Source organism: Cyprinus carpio, chromosome B9 (genome assembly GCF_018340385.1).
Source record: "Cyprinus carpio isolate SPL01 chromosome B9, ASM1834038v1, whole genome shotgun sequence".
NCBI classification, from domain to species: Eukaryota; Metazoa; Chordata; class Actinopteri; order Cypriniformes; family Cyprinidae; genus Cyprinus; species Cyprinus carpio.
Genome location: NC_056605.1, coordinates 20,958,017 through 20,978,812, shown reverse-complemented (window position 1 = coordinate 20,978,812; position 20,796 = coordinate 20,958,017). Strand labels below are relative to the sequence as shown.

At 37.7% G+C, this 20,796-nt stretch overlaps 1 protein-coding gene across 1 annotated transcript in view; it reads left to right on the top strand.

The window, feature by feature from the left end:
* The window catches only part of LOC109096796 (FHF complex subunit HOOK interacting protein 1B), a 31,064-nt gene extending 16,225 nt beyond the window's left edge, over window positions 1-14,839 (top strand). Inside the window, exons 2-13 of the mRNA XM_019110451.2 lie at window positions 2,590-3,059; window positions 3,648-3,786; window positions 3,903-4,165; window positions 4,655-4,885; window positions 5,966-6,211; window positions 6,367-6,534; window positions 6,673-6,752; window positions 7,468-7,637; window positions 7,748-9,055; window positions 9,165-9,343; window positions 9,635-9,797; window positions 11,724-14,839. Of these exons, the coding sequence (XP_018965996.1) occupies window positions 2,931-3,059; window positions 3,648-3,786; window positions 3,903-4,165; window positions 4,655-4,885; window positions 5,966-6,211; window positions 6,367-6,534; window positions 6,673-6,752; window positions 7,468-7,637; window positions 7,748-9,055; window positions 9,165-9,343; window positions 9,635-9,797; window positions 11,724-12,034 (3,387 nt within the window). The 5' untranslated portion in view covers window positions 2,590-2,930 and the 3' untranslated portion in view covers window positions 12,035-14,839. The remainder of the gene's footprint in view (window positions 1-2,589; window positions 3,060-3,647; window positions 3,787-3,902; window positions 4,166-4,654; window positions 4,886-5,965; window positions 6,212-6,366; window positions 6,535-6,672; window positions 6,753-7,467; window positions 7,638-7,747; window positions 9,056-9,164; window positions 9,344-9,634; window positions 9,798-11,723) is intronic.
* Window positions 14,840-20,796: the final 5,957 nt, after the last annotated feature.

Genomic DNA, 20,796 nt, shown 5'->3' with positions numbered 1-20,796 from the left:
TAGAAACTGTGCACTTGTAAGTAGATGTTGTTTGACTTGGTCTGGAACATTGGACCCTGCTGTAATTGATTTGTCTGTGACTCATACTATCAAATTTACAGTACCAAGAAGCCTTTGTATCCCCTTGAGTTTGACACATGGCTCCTCCCTTGTACAGGGGCCCTTCCTCAAGAGACAGCCTCTAGCATTATGTCATTGGAATTGTGAACTGTCTTTCTTGGGATGAGGGAGTTCTTGTAGGGAAGGAAGCCTTATTTCTTGTCACGGTCAAGGAAGTTTTTAGTGAATGGCAGGGTGGAGTGTCTGTATGTGTTTGGTGCTTCCTTGAAAATAGCTTTTGATTTTGTGTTTGAATTTTTTTGACCTATTTCTCAAGTCTGCTTTTTTGTCCTCCTTGTTGTTTGCACTGAAATTAGTCTCAAATACTAAAACAATATGTGTCACTGGTTTTGATAACACAGGAAGTGTTGTTGCATTAGTTAAGACCACAGGAAGATGTGTGTGTAACATCACAGAAAATCAGCTGCTACAGATGTTTTTTGCAGGTAGGTTTTCTGAAATGCCATCTGAATGCATAGATGAATATACAGTAAGGCTGCCACTTGCAGTATTTAGAGTTGCGAGTGCTTTTGCCTGTTGTATTATGGGTGCAGTTGTTTCACCAGACACCATATTGATTAGATGTTGAACCTTATATGGAGATCTACTGGTGTGCTGCATTCTACTAGTGTGCTTTATTTATGATTAAACCTTTCATTGCTTTCTGCTTTCAAGCATTGATTCTTTATCTCAGGGTGCTATACTAACAAATTCTGGCTAGGAGCAAATACAAATTCTTTGTATGTTGTAGACCCATCAAAATAAAGTGTTAGAAGATAGACAGATTACTAATACTCTAATGACTGCTATTTGACATGTAGTTGCAAAGTTACTTACTGTTAGTAGAATATCAAAAGTGGACTATCAAAATAAAGTGTTACCGCAACATATCCATGACTCGATTAATATTCACATCCTGTACCATAACTTTGCTTCAAACATACATGCATGATGTGTTTTTGTCAGAAATGGCTAAATTGAATGAACAGATCCCAGGAGCCTTGATGTTCATTTTCCCTTTTGCAAACATGAAGATTGGGCAAGATGTGTAATAAAATGTATTTTTAAAGGGGTCATGATGCGATTTCAAGGTTTCCTTTGTCTTTGGAGTGTTACAAGCTGTTCATGAATAGATAAGATCCCTAAAGTTGCAAAGACTAAAGTAAGAGATATTCTTTATAAAAGTTAAGACTCGTCCATGCCCTCCTAAAATGCCTCATTTAAACACACCCCCACATGTCTGCGTCACTGTGTGGGAAGATTTGCATAACACCGCCCAAATGTTCACGCAAAGAAAGAAGGCGTAACTTTTATTCTTGCTGTAGTATTGTTGCTGCTGTCGCCGCCATGTTGTGGACATGCTCTATTTTTCATTGTGAAAGCGAAGCTACTTTGTTTGGCCTTCCAAAAGAGGACAGAACTAGAAATCAGTGGTTAAGTTGTATTCACAACACTGTTCCAGAACAGATCAAACCAAATATTCAGATTATTTTTTTTTTAACGGAGGACGAGGACAAAGAAGAATAGAAACACAACTATGCGTTCATCCTACCTAGTTTTGTGAATGCAAACCTGGTGTTTTATCTGCAACGAAGTTGTCCCTGTTTGCAAAGAATATAATATTAGACTGCATCGCGAATAAAAAGCTTTTCGAATTAAAAGCTCTCAATTAATCTCAAAATAAAACATTGCTGCAAAAAAGTTCTGCCTGTTGCTGACCACTGATGTACAGTTTGTGAAAAATAAGTTTTTTTTAACCTTTTTAAACCGCGTAAACACATTTCATTACACCAAATACACAAAATAATGTTCTTTTTTAGCAAAGTCATATGACCCCTTTAATAAAATTCCAGAAATAAATGGTGGCTTTTTAATTAAAGTAAGAATTTATGCTACAGTGCAAAAGTTTGGGGTCTGTACATTTTTTTTTTTTTTTTAATGTTTTTGAAATCTTTTATGTTCCCCAAGGCTGCATTTATTTGATCACGTATACAGTAAAAACAGTAATACTGGGAAATTATATTTTAATTTAAAACAAGTATTTTCTATAGTATATTTAAAAAAGGAAATTTATTCCTGTGATGGCAACACGTCCATTACTCCAGTACCTGTTATGTTTGATCAATTAAATGTATCCTTCTAAGAAGAAGAAAAAAAAAAAAAGGAAAACTTGCTCATCCAAAATCTTTGAACATTAGAGTATATATTAATCATATTAGTATGTATGTTAATCGACTCTCAAAATAGTTGCAGCCCTCATGGAATTTTGTAAAAAAAAAAATATTCCTGTGATGGCAAAGCTGACTTTTCAGCATCCTTTACTTTACACTTATGAGTGTAGTTGCTGCCCTAATGGAATTTATGTTGTGTGCCTTGCCCTTTGAAGCTCCCTCAGAATCTAACCTTTATACTGACTGGCTGTACTGTTGTTTTTACCTGCAGGTGTGAATGTGTCATCAATGACCTCTCGCTCTCTTTCTGTCCCTGCAGGTGTGTGTGGAGGAGTCTATGTATCGGTATGGAGTATAGTGCCGACAGCAAACTGGATGACAGGGAGTGCAGACAAGCCTCGCATGCTCACACACTGATCACTGGTGTACAGTGACGTTTGCTGCAGACTTTACCAGGATTCCATCCTATCTATGATTTTTACCTCTTATTTCTTCAAACTAAACTTTTCATTTCTTGATTTTTGGACGCCTTTTGTGAGCCGCCTTACCCCCCCTTCCCCTTTTCCCTTTTCTCTCCTTCTCCACACTTGTCTTCCCTCTCTCCCCTTTATTCTTCCCTGTTGACCTTTTGATCAAATTTGGATCAGCCTGTGCGCAAAGATGAGTTGGCTGAGTCGTTTAAATCCAAGAGGTCCAGGCACTCGGACCGGTCGACATGCAGCCCCATCCAGCCCATGCACTGCCGACCCTGAGACTTGTCTTATGGTGTTTGAAAACCACTGGAGACAGGTGAGACTGAGACACAGCATAGTCTTATTTTCTTTCATAATAATTGTGTAAATAAACTCCTTAACTAAACTCCGGAATTTAGTGTTTTTACTTGTTAATGAAGTATGAACTATCAGTCAGAGGGAAGAAGGCATGTAGTAGATTGTGTACAACAGGTTTTTCAGCAGAGTTTTGATTGTGTTGATAAAACAGAGAGCATACGAATTCATGTATCAAACATGATAATGTGGGCTTTATAGGGTTAAAATGAATGCTCTGCATGCTGCTCTGACTAAAAGCCTCACAGTTGTCTTTCCATATTAATAAGTCAAAAACACTTGGTTTATTTGCTTGATTTGTAATTTGGAAATGTGTGTTTTATGTGAAAACAAATGCCTTTATAGTTTTATGTCTTTAGGGCATGTCAGTGACCTTTTATGCTCAAATATAATACATACAGTAGTTACACCCACACATCAACAGGTTTTCCTCCTTGGTGTATGTCAGTGCTCTCTTATTTGGATTGTTTTCCACTACATCAATATAGATACCTATTCCTCTTTGACCTTGCCACAAATAGAATTTAACAGTTATTTGTCTTTTTGTCAGGTGTCAGGGGTGTTGAAACCGAGAGAGTCTTCAGTGGGTGGTTATGCCGATGATCTCACTGCAGTTCGCAATCACACAGATCAGATGCTGTGCCTGCTAGCTGAAGAGAGCCCAGCAGGGGGAGACATTGAATCACCAGGTTAAAACACTCTCCTGTGAGCTCGATGGAGCATACATTTGTGTTGTATCACATTTGTGCTGTTTTCATATATGAGAGGCTGGTTTATGTGATGATGGATTGTGAAATGTCTGCAGCAATGGGTCCTATTCTGGAGATGGTGGTGGCGGAGAACATCCTTGATGAGTTGGTTCAATGGCATTTGCGCCGTGGTCTGGATCCAGACAGCCAGCTAGAGCTGTTGAAATTGTTTGAAATGCTGATTGGACAGTCACATCAGCCCCTGCTCCTGCACAGTGCAGTACTACAACCACTCCTAAGCCTGCTGGGAGCATGTGTGGATCCCCAGTTGGGCTGCCCTGCTGCCCTAGAGTCCAGCCTCGTACTGCTGCTAAATCAGGTGTTTGACAGGCATATGCTGACACCTGTTTGAACCATTTATTATTAGTCAAGACCAGGCCTGCACAGAACCTGCTCTGCAGACTTGTCATTTGTGCATTTTCCCATATTTAAATTGATTCCACAGAATTTTGCAGATTACAATCATTGAACCGGTCTTTGTCCTTGAGTTCCATTAGTTCCAGAGTCAACATTTTTGGAACAACATTCATGACAACCAATCAAATTGAGCTTAGAACTTGGTTAGAGGCTTGTACACCTTTTCCCTGTAATTTAATGATTAGGCTGCAATGGGTCGCTGTGTTTTTTTGGTTGTTGTTTTTTTCCAAATGGAAATGCTCTTATTAGTTATTTGATAAAGCAGACGTGGCATTTCATATGAGCTCAAGCATGAAGGGAGCATACAGCTGTAATGTACAATGATTTTGTGCATAATTGAATATGAAAGTGTTTTCCTAATTTGTAACTAAATAATGTTTGTTTGTGTCAGGTATGTGTGTGCATGGCGAAGGAAACTGCAGTTTTGGAGTTGATATTTAGGTGTGGACCGGTACAGCAGGGTCCCACTAACCTGCTGATCTTCTCCCTGTTGGTGCCATTTATTCATCGAGATGGCTCTCTGGGGCAGCAGGCCCGTGACGCGCTACTGCTCGTCATGGCAACCTCTGCCAGCAGCCACGCTGTTGCACGTCACATCGCAGAGAACTCCTACTTCTGCCCAGTAAGCATGAGTGTTTTGTTGTGTATCCTCCTGTTTTTCTGTTAGTGTGTCTTTATTAATTGATCCTTTCTATTCATGTTATGATGTGCCTTTTTTTGTTTGTGCCATGCGATTGAAATGTCGCTTGTTCATTTCTTGAGTGCCTCTTGGAGCTGTTTCAGTGGAGATATAAAGTCCTGTAGTATTTTCTCTGGGTTGCATTGGCTACTGTGGAATGAAAAGGCCAATTGTCATCTGCAGTTGTGCTGCAGTTTTGGACTCAGTTTTGTTCAGTGGATGTGCGGCTTTCCTCTCCTCTGTCCTCTTTTCTCTTGAGAATAATATATGAGCATTCATCTGACCCACTTAACACATGCAACTGGAGGTTTCATCTAGGACTCCATGCTGCAGTACCTCTCAACATTTTCCTCTCTCACTTTATTTATTAATTTTTTTACTTTGTGTCACATATATCTATTTTTATGCTAGTGATGCAAAGATCTAGCTGCTAGTTTCTTTGGTGGCCTGTTTTGTGGCTCTAGAAGACATGATGAAGTTCCAGATATAAAACTAGCCCTGATGTGAATGATGTTCTTCACCATACTTGAGCATTAATGTTTACCATTATTCAGTGAATGTTCACATTTGACAATACAGTCATTTGAATAGAAATCCTTATGGTCAGGAAATTGCAAATTAGTCTCCATTCTGGACACTACATTTTGCTGAATTTTTATTAAAGTGAGTGTATCATTATTCCTTGCTGAGATGTTGGAATAACAATAACTGTGCTTGAAATAAGAGCTGTACTTTTTGTTGTAGTTGAGCAAAAAAAAAAAAAAATAAATAAAAGGGAAGATCCTGTGTGTTTTTACCATAATGTGTTATTACAAAGGGTGAAGCAGCGGTGAACTTAATACGTTTATTTACAACTTATATAGTTCATTAGTCAAATAGATTTGTTGCAACTTATCAAATGTATAGGTTTCATTTGCTTTGTGTTTTCAGATGTGCATATTGCAAATGTTTTTTCATTCAGTTTATGTTTGAAATTGGTGAACTTCATGAAATAATGTTGGCACCCATTGTTCTGTTTCCCAGGTGCTAGCGACAGGGCTGAGTGGACTGTATTCATCCCTGCCAAGGAAGATTGAGGTACGGGGTGACGACTGGCACACCCTGCGGAGGGAGGACTGGATGGGTGTCTCCTCTCTAGTGCTTTTCATGAACAGTCTTGAATTCTGTAACGCTGTAGTACAGGTGGCACACCCTCTTGTGCGCTGCCAACTTCTTGACTACCTCCACAACGGCTTCCTGGTTCCAGTCATGGGCCCCGCTCTGCACAAGGTGACCCACACTGAACTGGGCTGAAGATGTGAGCCATATTTGGCATAGATTGCAGTTTCCATATTCATTTATTATAAAACAATGTTTTGAATAGTATTCATTTTCTCTTATTTTGATTTCTTCTCTCTCTCTCTCTTTCATGGTTCCCATGTCAGTCGTCAGTGGATGAGATGATAGCAAGCACGGCATATCTGGACTTGTTTTTACGCAGTATCACAGAAACTTCCCTCCTTAAGACCTTCCTGCGCTTCATTCTGTTGCATCGCCATGACAACGACACCATCCTTGATACACTACTCACACGCATCAGCAGCAATTCACGGGTTAGTTTGACATACGCTACACATAGATAGAAAAGACACTGTTTTGTCAGTGCTGTAGACTTAGCATTGAAGAAGCAGTATATTCCTGGGAATGTGGAGTGACTAAAGTTGCATTGTTTTTTCTTTCCCTCTCTTTGGCTGTGCATGGTCTCTCTGAGTCTGTTCAAGACATTGCTCAGTCTCAACTGTGAAGACCTCATGCTCCAGCTTGTTCTCAGGTATTTTGTGTGCTTGGGTGTGTGACTCAATTTGCAATCAAGAAAGCCTACAAAATAAGCTTTGGCTGTTTATAGTTGGATTTGGACATTGCATTTTGCAAATTGCAATGCATTACATAGACCACCGTTAAAGGTTTCGGGTCAGTACGATTTTTTAACAAGAAATTAAATACTTATATTTCACAATGATGTATTCAATTGATCAAAAGTGACAGTAAAGGCATAATGTTACAAGCGATTTCTATTTTAAATCAATTTTAAATAAATTGTTATCATGGTTGCCACAAAAATATATTATTATTTCAACATTGATGATGATGATAATAGGAAATGTTACTTGAGTGCCAAAACTACATATTACTGTAATTTATGGGCCATGTGACACTGATGACTGGATTAATGGCTTCTGAAAATTCAGCCTTGCCATCACAGGAGTAAATGACATATATTAAATTATAATCATTTTTGGACAATATTACTGTTTTAGCTGTATTTTTTATCAAATAAATGAAGACTTCTTGTGCATAAGAGACTCCTTACAAGGTTTTGTAATGAACGGTAGAGTAGATCATATATTTGTGTGTCATATATAATAAGATTCTTATTTGTGTTTTTTTTTAGCCATTTGATATTGCTCATACTTTGGGGAAAGAGACTAAAATAATTATTATTTGTGTGCAAAAAATAAAACTGTTTATTTAATTTTTGTCTCTAGGTATCTGTTGCCATGCACACATGTAATGCTGAGTCAGCGAAGGGCAGTCAGAGAAACAGACCTCTATGGCAAATCAGCTGACAAGTTCCTTTCCCTGATACCAGAATGCTGCCGAATCACTGCAGCACCCTCTAGTGAGCGGGATGATGAACCTGCCTTTTGGGGAAAGGGTAAGCCTGTGTCAGGCACATTTACAGATGTGCTTTTAGACTGCGCTGAAAAAAAAACTTTGCTGCTGTTCATGCCTACAAAATGTATTTTCTCTCCGTTTTTCCTACAGTGTTAGGTAGTCCCACTTCAGAGTCACCGGTTCACCCAAGACCCAACACTCCTTCCCGCCTCGCTCTCTTTATTCGACAGCAAAGCTCAGGAGGCCAAGCCAACCCCCCCTCGTCTGGCTCAGAGAACGCTCCCTCTTCTCCTCGTGGTAGTATTTCCTCCCCTCTGTCCCCTGACAGCCCCATGCACCAACTCCAAGATGCTTCAGAAGGAGAGACTGGCTACCTGGAGTACCTGCGTGATGCTCGGAAGGGTATTGAGCTCTGCTCCTGGGCCTGTCGAGACTGGTCAGCCCCTTACGATGGAGAAAATCCCTCTCCAAACTCTGCTCTTCCTCCACCTCCCCCTCCAATGTCCAACCCCTCCCTCAGTATGGTACAAGAGCATTTCTCCATAATGGACCCCGCTCAGCAGAGGGCAGCAGTGGTGGCTGCAGCACGTGCAGAGTGGAGCAGTTCAGATCGAGATAGTGGAGAGTGGGATGTTACCATCAGCAAGAACTGTATCAGTCTCACACCCCGCAGTAAGAAACGCAGCCTTCTTCCCAGTTCTATACCTCTCCAGTCTTCTTCTGCACCAGTCTCCACAGAAATAACAGGTGCTGTGGAAACCGTATCCCAGCACTCTCATTCGGCACCTCATCCACCGCTCTATAATGGCATGGGGCAGGTGGAGCTCACAGACAGTGTGGATGAGAGAATGGAAGTTAAGAAAGTGAAAAGGGACTCTGATGTAAATAACAGCGTGGTGGAGTCAGGGATGAACGGGTCAATGGGTATGTGCCCGGTTGACTACAATGACTTCCATGTAGGATCGGCAATGAAATCATCTCAGGTGCAGGTGATGCCACATCTGCAACATCAAACCTCCGTGCCCTCTTCTACCCATGAGTGTCTGCAAAGTGAGAGCCAGAGATTATCTCCTGTTCCTGCCTTGACCGAGACTTCCACAGTTCCCCATGAAAGCAGGGGTCTGGAGTCCGTTGAGCGTCTGATTGAGGAGTTGCTGGAGCGGGCGCCGTCGGAGCCATTGTCTGGAGACTCGAAATACCAGGGAATCAGCATTGAGGCTTTTCACCAGGAGCTGAGGGAGCTGGAGGAACGTGTAAGGGAGAGGAGGGTTCTTTCACGCAGCTCGGAGGAGTCCTCTCGGGAATTTCACACTGCTCCTGCTCCCAGCCTGACAGATGAGGACTGTCTTCCAGTGGAGACTGAGCAGCGCTTCAGTGAAACGAAGCCTGACAGCTCTGCCCCTGGGGTGTTTAGCCCCGCACGACCCCTCGGACAACCTCTTGCTCAACCGTACACAGGTTCTCAATGTAGAGATGACCAAATTAAAGATTTGAGTGCTTATGTTACTTGTGCAAGTTCAGCAAGTGCTAACCATTAGTCACTGGTTCCGCTTCTCCCTCTGTGTAGGTCCATTTATAACAGTCCTGTTCAATAAACTGGAGAGTATGATGCAGAACTCCCTATATGTGAACATTTTGCTGACGGGTGTTGTGTTCCAGCTGGCCTGTTACCCTCAGCCTCTCCTCCGCTCTTTCCTCCTCAACGCCAACATGGTGTTTCAGCCCAGTGTTAAATCACTCATTCAGGTAATGCAGCAATGCATAACGAAGAAATATGACAAATCCATCTGCATGACTGCTTAATATAAAATATGCAAAGACTGAATCACTTTCAGTTGCTCTTTTTATTAAATTGATTTTAACTACTCGAAAACTGTCTTTTGTGTCATTGGCACTTTTTTGAGCTTTTATGGTAAAAAAAAAAAAAATTCAGTTGTATAATGTTATAGGGATAAAGTTTGAGTAAGCAATTAATTAAAAATTTTTTTTTAATTTAAAATTTAAAATCTTTGACTCCTTTCTCTTTCTATTATTCAGGTGCTAGGATCAGTAAAAAATCGCATTGAAGCATTTGCTGCAGCACACGAGGATTTCCCTGCCATGTTAAGAAAGGCTCGCCGCTTTCTGGTTGCAAGAGGAAAGTTAGACTGGTCTGACTCACCCATGGGAGTGCCCAATCTCCGTCGTTCAGACTCATTAAGTAGGTGGATTAAAGAGAAATTTCTCAGAAACAAAAACAAGAGATCATGTTATTTTGATGTGACATGTTTTGAGAGTTTTGCCTTTGTAAAGGATAATACACACTAACACGGTCATATCACAAAATAAGCCTTAAAATAATATTTTGAATATAAGACCATGAAAATTCTAAATATATTAGACCTAAATATATTAAATAATATAACAGAAATCTTAATGAACATTTAAAGGGGTCTTAAATTTGGGAACAGAAATTATTAAAATTCATGATTGAATTTATTCTGATTGCTGCACGTTCAAAGTCTAAATATTGTGTTATTGAGCATTCTACAGTCTTGTGTTTTCAGAGCAGTTCACAGTCAATGAATACCTTGCATTTATGCCAAGCAATTGGTTATGATCTGCTTTCAGTGAATTAAAAACCATGTTTACTTTATGGGTTTTATATAGTAATGTTGTAGATGGTTGTAAGTGTTCATATACAGTGCACAGTGCATACATATAAGTCCCTTATACAGCATGAGAAGCTGGAAGGCGTAAACCATAGGCAATTTCTGTCAAGAGTCCTGAGTATTTCAGGCTTGTCTATAATTAAAAAGTACTGCATTATGCATAAATGTTTTTTTTGTATATTTATGGTATTTTGTTCACACAAAAATATATTAATTCAACATAAGTTCTTATGTGGCTTCTCTCTGAGCTGCCCTGTCCCAGGAAGACACTTTAAACATTATTATAGCATCAGCAAAATCCAATATTGATCTATTTTGTATGTATTAATTAGTGCTATTAATCGATGTAAAAAAAAAAAACGGAATTAGTCGCACATTTTTTTCTGAAATTAATCGCGATTAATTCCACCTAACATTAAAGTTTTTAAATGTACTTTTATATTGCAATGATTTCACATTCAGTCTTCAAATTAAGGTATTGTTTAATATTTGTTCAATGGCATCTTTTTTTTTTTTTTTATGACTGAAGGCCAGTATCACTGATACCAATACTACTGATTTCTCTAGGAAATAGTTTTCCCCCTTATATTTAACCATTGACTATAGCCGTTCAACATTACAGTATAATTGAGAGCTATCAATTTTAACGTTTATTAATATTTAACTGTGCACTTCAAAATTGAATAAAGTTATGAAACATGAAATTCTAAATTAAATATAGGCGAATCATTAAAGCTACAACAGTTATTGATTTTCCCCTTTTTCTTTCGTTCTTTGATTAACAGACATCATAGCAGCTGGGTTATTAGGTTATTTTGGCTGCTATTACTTTAAGAGTTGCCACTGCTAAACGTGACGTGGATCTGACGTATGTTCTGCATCTAAATGAATGCAATTCTTGTCAAGAAAAAGACACGGAAGCAGCAGTTGTGAGTGCGGTAGCCAATTAGCTCCGCTCCTGGGTAAATTGCATTAAATATTTTAATATAATCCCCTTTAACACCCTAATTTTGACAGCATTAAAATTAATATATTAGAACATAAACCAATATCAGTACATGTGCATACTGTATATTGAGTAAGATATGTCTTTAGTATTTACTCTGTACAAACACACAATATTAATTTTATTTGTACAGAAGACCTCTCTCAGAAGAGGTCTTGAAGTCTAACACTTTTCTTTTGAAAAACTCTTCATATACCCTGAGAATTTGTCATTATATTCAGTCAATTTAAAGGAGACACTTCACTTACTTTTCAACTCATTTGTGAAATGGCCTAAAGAGGAATTATAATGCACAAGGAAACTTATTAATTTCTTCTCTTCTCTTCTCTTCTCTTCTCTTCTCTTCTCTTCTCTTCTCTTCTCTTCTCTTTCTCTTCTCTTCTCTTTCTCTTCTCTTCTCTTCTCTTCTCTTCTCTTCTCTTCTCTTCTCTTCTCTTCTCTTCTCTTCTCTTCTCTTCTCTTCTCACAGTTAAAAGCCGAAAACCATCTCTGGGCGATCTTATCCTGAGGCACACCAACAGTCCTACGAGAGCTCGACATGCAGCTCAGTTGGCCTTGGCCCATGTGAGAGATGGAGGGCAGTCTCTGCACAGTGCTTTGTTTCGGGGTGGTGCAGCCAGTGGGGCCTCTGGCCTGGAGAAGCAGGCAGAGGCACTAAGGGTGAAAAACGCAGTCTACTGTGCTGTTATTTTCTCTGAGTTTCTCAAAGAGCTAGCAGCTCTTGCACAGGAGCATGCTGTAGCCCTGCCCTTCCCACCTAGTCAAGGCACTGAGGAATAACGCCAGGCCAAAAGTTTCCTCTATGCTTGCTTTATCCACTGTTCCTGGCACTGAGCTGTAGACTATTATATCCCTGAGATTTCTCAACCAAACAGTCTTTTTTTCAAGGGACATAATGCATTCAAAGAGACAGCTGATCATAAAGGTAAAGAGATAGGATATCTCTTGTAAATAATCTCGTTCTTAATGTTATTGAACAGGACGATTTATCCATTAAGCTTTAGTAAATTGTGCATAAAAAACCTTGTATATAGTCTATATAAAATATCTATGTGTAAAATGATTTTTGTACACTCAGAGAGACTTGCATCCTTTAAGCTGGAGGAATTTGGGTGTAAACTTGCACTCCCTACATTTCTAAGTCACTTCAGAGACTAGCTAATGTAGACTCACCACATATGGTTCTTTTAAACTTTTATGGGTGCGGAAGTGCCATTTACATTTTTTAGCAACGTTGTACGGTTATTTTCTCTTTTATAGAAATATAGGTTTGTGAGATCACACCAGGATAAATCAGAAAAAAATGATCTGGCCTTTTTTTTTTTAAAGGACGAGATGTCAGATACTGTTTACCAATCACAAGCTGGGCAATAAGTCCTCAGTATCACTATAGGATTTGCCCCTTTATTCTCTGAAAAATCTACAGGTGACAAAATGCTCAAGTTCTGCCAAACTCTAGCACAAATCTAGCACAAAACATTAGAGCCCGTAAAGAGGGGAGAGGGTTCATTTTCCTAACCTCCGTCCCAATAAAAGCCTGACAAATTAAGCATAGGTGGATAGTTTTTGTTTTCATTTTCGTGTCGTGTTGCAGCAGCACATTTTCTAAGATGAGTTTAAGGGTGAGTTTCTGGCCATTTTAGGGAAATGCAAATGGTACATTCACCTAGCGTGACATTACATATCCTCTAGAGTTTGTTTTTTTGGGAAAGGCAGATTTTTCTGCTCACAAAGATTTCATGTACTGGATGTTAGCGTCTCTTTTGGTTATCTGACTAGGTGCTAATGTCTTAAATATTTGACTGGTATGAGCAGTAAGAGAAGCTTGCTTAATAATTACCTGTCCCTTTAAGGAGTGAGCCAAGTTATGTGAATCATAAGCCATCTTAGTGTTGAATCAAAGTGTTTTTTTTTTCTGTTCATTACTTGATTGTAGTGCTAGTGTTATGGAATATGAGTGAATTCAGCCGTGGTGTGTGCATAGTGGAAACGCCATGACACTTTTTAATTTGTTTATTGCCAAAATACTTCAGACACTTTAATTTTCAGGATGGAAGGACATGCATGTGCATAAGATTGTGCATGTTTTTTTTTCAGTATCGTTTTTGCCCATTGTGTCTTAAACACTTGTACTGATCTGAAATTATCCATCCAAGAGCTTTTATCATGCACAAGCCAGATGCGCATTACCTCAGTTTACTTAATTTTCTTTCCATGCAGTGTTCTTTCTGCTTCACTTGTGTTAGTTCAGTAATTCTGTTAGATCAAATATGCTTTTTGATCAGTTTCTTCTAGATGTAAGAGCAGACAATTTGAAAGACGGTTATATATTATTTTCTAGATGTTAAATTGTCAATCCATCCATTTTCCCCTCCTTATCCATCCACCCATCCACAGAGGGTCTGTGTGGAACATTAGTTTGATGCTTCTTTGCTTTTGTTAGTTGAAATAGGAAATGTTTAGCATGTGAATTCCATATTTAAGGATAATGGTTGACCATGTTAGTGTCAAAAAATAGTTTGTGCTTTTCTTGAAACATGCTCTGAGGTCTGTGTGGGTGAGAGATAAAATGGAAAGGATAAAGAGCAAGAGGTTGAATGAAGAAACGGTACATATATGTTAGGGTTCAGTTATCTCTATGGAGACAGTGGTTATTATACTTCCTTTCAGTTTCTAAGTTAGAAATCAAATAGGCCTATACAATTGATGTGTCGTAAGATACCAATGCATAAGAAATGCCCATCGTTTTTATGATGCAATTATATGCTTGATGTGGAGCAGATAGCATGTTTGTTTGTTTGTTTGTTTGTTTGTTTGTTTTAATTTTATACATACTTAAGTGTTTGGTATGATTTTGGAAATTTTGAAAAACCAGGAGCTCATTGATTGTGTATGCTTGCTATTGAAAAGTGTTTGTTTGATCAATATACATTGCACAATTTTTAAGTTGATTTTTCTGTATTTGGTTTTCTCTTTATTTTTCTTTCACTGTCCATTTGTTTGAATGAAATGTTGATGTTGACAAGGACTTCTGCAGCTTGTTATCTATGCAAACTGGTTTCCGTGTTTCTGAGTAAGTGAAGATGGTTAAACCTTTGGGGACAAACACAAACTAAATGTACAATCCGGAACCCCACTCTTCAATAATTGACTTATCCCTTATCGATTCAGTAATCTACTGGACTGTATGGAAATTCATGCAAAATGATGAATGTTATCAAAATATTTTTTATATATAAAATGGAGGAGTAAAGTGGAATGGAATGGACATTTAAATCAATGATAAAACCTTCAAAGACAAACACTAAAAGGGAATGTTTTTATTAATTTATAAATGTTTTACCTGGCAATACCTTTGGCTTCTTTGTCTTTATTTCTGAGAAGTTTATAAAGGTGAGATCTTCTGTCATTTGTTTTAATTTAAATGTGGTTGATTGCAAATACATTAGAAATAATGATTAAAAATGCATGTGAAATGTAAACAAAATTATCACATCTCCTGAATACACAGTTTAGAATTTCTCTGATCTGTTGCTTGGACTTAGATGAATCAGGATTTTAAAAATAAATGACACTCTGTTTTGATTGGTGCGTAGACTGGTTTTAAGCTGCAGTTTATTTAACACCTTAAATATTGGCTTGTCAGAAAAATGACCCAGTTTACTCTGAGCCATCATTCTCATCATTGGGATTCTCTTCCTCCCTATTTCTGTCATCTCTTCCTAATCTTCCGATAGAATGCTTCACTAGAGAAAGGATCGGAGACACACAATGCTGCTGTATGAACAAAGACTTCACGTCTTTCATAAGCTTTGGGTCATGTCACAAAATCCCTGCATGTTAAGATATTCAAAAGTTTTAGTCACAAGATTTGATCTCCGTCAGCTGTTTTCAGGTATTTAATTATAATTTTTTTAATATAGAGTAAAATTTGTTAGTGCATATATAAGACATAAGAGCAGACAGGGAAAAAAAATCTTTCAAATAAATGTTTTTTGTTTAAATTTTATATTCAAGTAATCCTGAAAAAAAATAGTGTATCAGTATTAATCAAATATTAAGTAGCGAAAAGTGTTTTTAACATTGATAATCAGTGTTGGGGAAAGTTACTTTTAAAAGTAATGCATTACAATATTGCATTCCTCCCTAAAAAATAACTACGTTACGTTAGTTATTTTTATAGAAATTAATGCGTTACATTACTTTGAGTTACTTAAATCTGGGCAGGGCTTGCTTGGTTGTTTTTAATATAAAAAAGTTATTTTACAAATGTAAAAACCCTTTTCACAACATAACTTGAATATGCCTCAGGTGGAAAGAAATGTAAATTCACGTCTGTACAGTAGAGGGTATAGCTCAAACAAATTGCATGAAGAATATGATGCAGAAGAAGAAAGTTCAACAATATTAAGCAATAACAAAAATGAAAATTTGCAGTTTCATGCTGACTGAAATGTCTGGATGGAGGTAGATTATTTATTTAACCATTTACATAGAAAATCTAGTGAAGATTAAACTGTAATTAACTTTAATTAAACCGTATTAAACGTGATCAAATTCACATGGTTTGCTACTAAACATGGTTTGTAATTGAGCCAATTTATTCAGAAATATTAATTACACATTAGTATGTTCAATATCTAATGTGGCCATTATTCATATATGACTCCAGCTGTCATGAACTTGATTAGGCCGCAGCTTTATTCACTATTATTTCATGTTGAAATATCAATGAAGTACATGATTATTTATGTTATTGTAAAGTTTAACTCATGAACCTTCATGAATAAGTGATTTCTGCCATCTTTGGCCTCCTGAGATGCCATAGGCATGTGCAAGAAGCCATTTCATTTCAAGATCCCCTGCAGAAGCAAACATTGATACTGTGAACTTCTACAGTCTCTGGGCTTTATCAGATGTCTTGATTAGTTAAATGCACTTCAGAGATGTACAGTGTGAAGAGCACACTTTGATATAGCTACAGCCAGTGTCTGTGTTATGCGGAATGTCCTCAAACTCCCACATGATTGCCATCTTGTTGATTAGACATGTGACTCATGGAGCTGCTTATCCAATGGCTGAACTTTGTTTTCTGTTAATGTCAGATTCAATCTGTTCTGTAAACAGCTAGCTGAAAGCGTTATCAAGATTTGCATGTTTCGAGGTTTGCAAGTGCTTGCTTGTTAATTTTGTAAATGCAAAATTTTTTAATAGAAAATGGTCAAATTCAACTTTATAAAAATAAATATAGAAATGTCATAAGATTTTTTTACTGCAAGGAGTATATATCTGAATTGATCGCAGAAAATTATAATGTAGAAAAATACAAAGTTAGAGCAATTTGAATACAGTGCTTGATTGGCACTGTGTGCAATATGGTTTGCTCTTGAAATGAACATATAAGGTGCAGGAGGAGTGCAGAAATTGCATGTCCTGAAATTCTTTTAATTTTACATTGTGACAAATAAATACCTTTATGGTTTTAATTTTTCTCTTAACTAATTCTTCATGAAAATTGAGTTTCAGTTCAGCTCATAATCTCACACACCAAGGTTACTGGTAGTTAATTGAATTAGTTCTGTACCGTTTCCTAGCAACAGTGGGGCAACTAGCAAGAGAAAAAAAACTCATGCTTGTGGGAGAGGAGGGTAGTGACAGAGGAGCAGGTGACAGCCACAGGTAAGACTTTCAACTTCAGTTCAATTTTTAGAATTAAAGACCAAATATTTTTTCACCAGTATTATACATTCAAATGCCAGTTTATTCTGGTTAGTTTTGTGTTGAACGCTGCTTTTGAAATATGCTGATGTTTTTGTTTTCTTCTAATGGGCGTTTTAAAGTTGTTAAAAGGAATACAATGTTTTAAATGATTTACAATATTTTTAAAGAGCACTTAACAAACATCATTGTGAATTACTTGTGTTACATTTATTTGGTTATAAATAAGTAGTTGGAAACTATTCATAATGTTATCTGGCACTGCCAGTTTGCAGTTTGTTTAGTGAAGTGATATTTATAGTTAATTGCTTTTGCATGAAGATAGATTTAGTTTGGTATAGTAACTGTTTATTGCACACTAAAAAAAGTTAATTGCTTTTGTTCACTGTCCTTCTTGTGCAAAGCCAATATGCAGAGTTCATCTGCAGCAGCCTCATAGATAATGTAAGAGGTAACGTGAGAAGATACCTACAGAAAAGACACAGGAGAACACACAAACACATGCAGCATATCAGATGACTTTGCATGCAGTGTTACACTTTTGCAAATGTCTATTCACATTTCTGCTGCACTGCAATGGTTTAGTCTCCAGTTTTCTAAAGTAGCATACAAAAGAAGTACCAAGACTGTGGAAAAATTAGACAACTTTGGCATTTTTTTTTTCAAAGATTTATAAATCTTCTTAGACTGAAACTTCTTTGTGCCTTTACAATTGCCCACTTTCTGTTTTTTTTTAAACTACACACAGAGAAAACTTTGCTGATTTGGCAAATAGAGCGACTAAGAACAGTCCCTTGTGTCATTATTTCAAATATTCTCCTGCTTGGCATGTCTTGCTGACATCTATATTTCTACCTTGTCCCTCCTCTCTTTCATACCATTGTCTCTCAAACTGAACCAATCAGGACTAGCGCTGTAAAATAGCATTGCATAAAGTCGGCCCTGTCTTAAATTGTATGGGTAGAATGGGAAATGTTGTACTACATTACACAATTTTGCTGATAAGCTTTTCCTTAGATTGTTGTATATTGCTATTTATCCCACTTATAGTGTGCAGTTCTTTTTTTCAAATCTAAGAGCAACTGCATTATGTTTATCATGCATATCAAGTATGCACTGCTATCAAACGGTATATTCACAGCATGAATATTCATGTCCTCTGATAACAACCTAATTTTCTTTACTTGCAGTATCTCTTCCTCCCACTACTCATGCACACTTTGGACTCAACTGCTTTAAACTTAATCATGAATTAAGTATTAGAGCGTTGTGCTGATGTGTAGCTTCATGTCACACTGGGCCTGGAGGGGCCTGAAGAGCTGAGATAGAAAGCTGCAGAGTGAGAATACAAGGGAGCAAGGGAGAGCAAGTGCACTTCTCAGTTTTGCAATGACATTTTTTTTCTTTTTAGTCTATCTTTTTCCTCCCACATATATGCTGTCCTCCTTCGTTCATTGCCTGCCTGCCTGCCTGAATTTGAAATTCTAATAATCTCCTCAGTGCTAGAAATATTCTGACTCTCTTTCTTCTATCTGTCTCTCCCTTTCCTTTGCTCACATTTGTCTGTCTGCCACACTTTCTCTGTGTGTTTTCCAGTAGTCTTCCTCTAGCCATTCCTTGGTTCCCTCGATTCATCAGTTCTGTCAGAGTTTCTCGGCTTTCTATCTGTCAGTCAAGGTCAAAGCTTTGTTTATCACACGCATATCAGTACAGTGGGAAAGAGATACTTTCTTTGCATCTCTTAAACATGGAAAATAATAAAAGAGAACTAATAATAATGCTAACACTAAAAAGCAAATAAATTATCAGTAGCACAGTAAAATGTTCCATATATAGCTGATACACCAGTAATATAAAGGCAGTCAGAAAAAAAACAACAAAAAAATGCATCATTTGGTCTCTGGTCTTGTTTCACTGTTTGCCCTCTCAAATGCGCTCAGCAACTGATCTGAAAGGCAGCAAACCATATCAAATTCCAGAAGTAAGCCGTTTAAGGTTTCCTACTTTCAGTCAGTACAACAGCCTGAAACAATGGCTTGAGTGTTGTGTTGTTATCTCCAAGAAACATCTTAGCTATGACAATAAAAAAGGGTAAGATGAAATGACTTTTTCAACAACAACAACAACAAAAAATTATTAGCTTCGGTGATAAACTTGTTTAAATGTTTTAATGTTTCTGAAGTTATAATCCAGCATATTTTTTGATGTAATAACTGGTGATAACAATCATAAGTTTAATTGCAAAACATTGTTACAGTAATTTGGATAATAATTATATCAGAGTGAACTTATATTATTCCTGCACTACTGTCACCTCAATAGTTATTTTAAAATATATGGCTTATTATTGCTATATTATATATTATTGCATGTTATGCTAATTATAAAACCTGAATTTACTCTGTATTACATTTATTTAATTGGTGTATTTATTATTTATTTTTTTACTGTGGTAACATTATGTTGTCATGGCTGCTGTTGTCATGACTGTGGTTACAGCAAAGCAACTACATCTCTTTTTTACTAAACTGTAAAGAGAGTATTGATGATGCATGACTGCTTGACCTGAAAAGCACATTAAGGTGTTTTAATCACACAAGTAGGTCTTTGCATTTTATTTTTCACTTTGAGACTCCAATATAACAAGAATACTTAATACAGTATAAATTAGTAATAGTGTTGCCACATACTGTAAAGGTGAGTTTAAAAAGATAGCCGTAGACATGCTTCATGAAATGTTGATTATGTGTTCCAGCACATCGATTGCAAGCTGGATTTCTTATGTACTTTTTCCACTTGAATGTTTTAGAATTATTGGCTAATATGAGTGTTTGCAAAGTTGATGTGAAAAATGTTTGACAGTAACTAACAAAATAAGAGCATCACGAAATGAAGATTAAAACTTTTACCTGAAAGAGAATTTTCTGAAGAGTTTTCATAAACTGTTTGTTTTGTGCTGTCATATTATATTTTCAATTATATTGATTAAATTCATGTCATTACCGTAGTCTTTTTTTATTGTAAATGCCTTAACATTAAATACAAATTTGTGCAATGAAGCTCATTTTTTCTAATGGCCTCAGTATTAATCCCTCTTTATCTGTACCTCTCCTAACAGGTCCAAAAAAGGCCTTGATACAAGCCTTCTCGAATAGCCTTTACAAATTCTCTGCAAAGATGTCTACTGGATCTCCAGTGAGCAACAAGACATCCCCTAGCACATCTCCACAGCCCCCTCTAAGCCCATCAGCACAGTCAGACATAGAAGGTCATGAGGACCCAAAGCCTACTCCTGCAGGCTCTTCGTTTTCCTTACCGTGTTGGGCTACCCAGGCCCTATGTGATTTAGCAAGATGTGAAACAGACCTCAGGCGACTGAGGGAGCAACAAGTGACTGAAGCACAGATGGTAGGTCAAGGTGTGGAGCGTGCACTGCTTGGAGCACAAAGGGAGGAGCGCCGTCTACTGGAAAGGGTAGAACAGGATCACAGGGACCTACAGCTCAGACTGGAACAGGTGCAGAGGGACAATGGAGCAGCCATAAGGGTTGGACAAAGATTGGTTGACCAGCGGTTATATAAAGTCATTAAACTTAGAGAGTTAATAAAGATATGTGGTGATGGTAATAAAGATCGAGAGGGAGATCTGAAGTGGGACCAGCTTCTTAAGGGTGTTGCAGAACTAGTCCAACCTTGGGAAGTCTCACTTGCGCTCAAACGTGTGTCTTTTAAACCAAGTGCCCAACCAAACACTGTAACTTTTGGTGAGATCAAAGTCCAAGACCACAACGTCCATTTTCCTGTTGGAGGCTGTGGGCTGCAGGG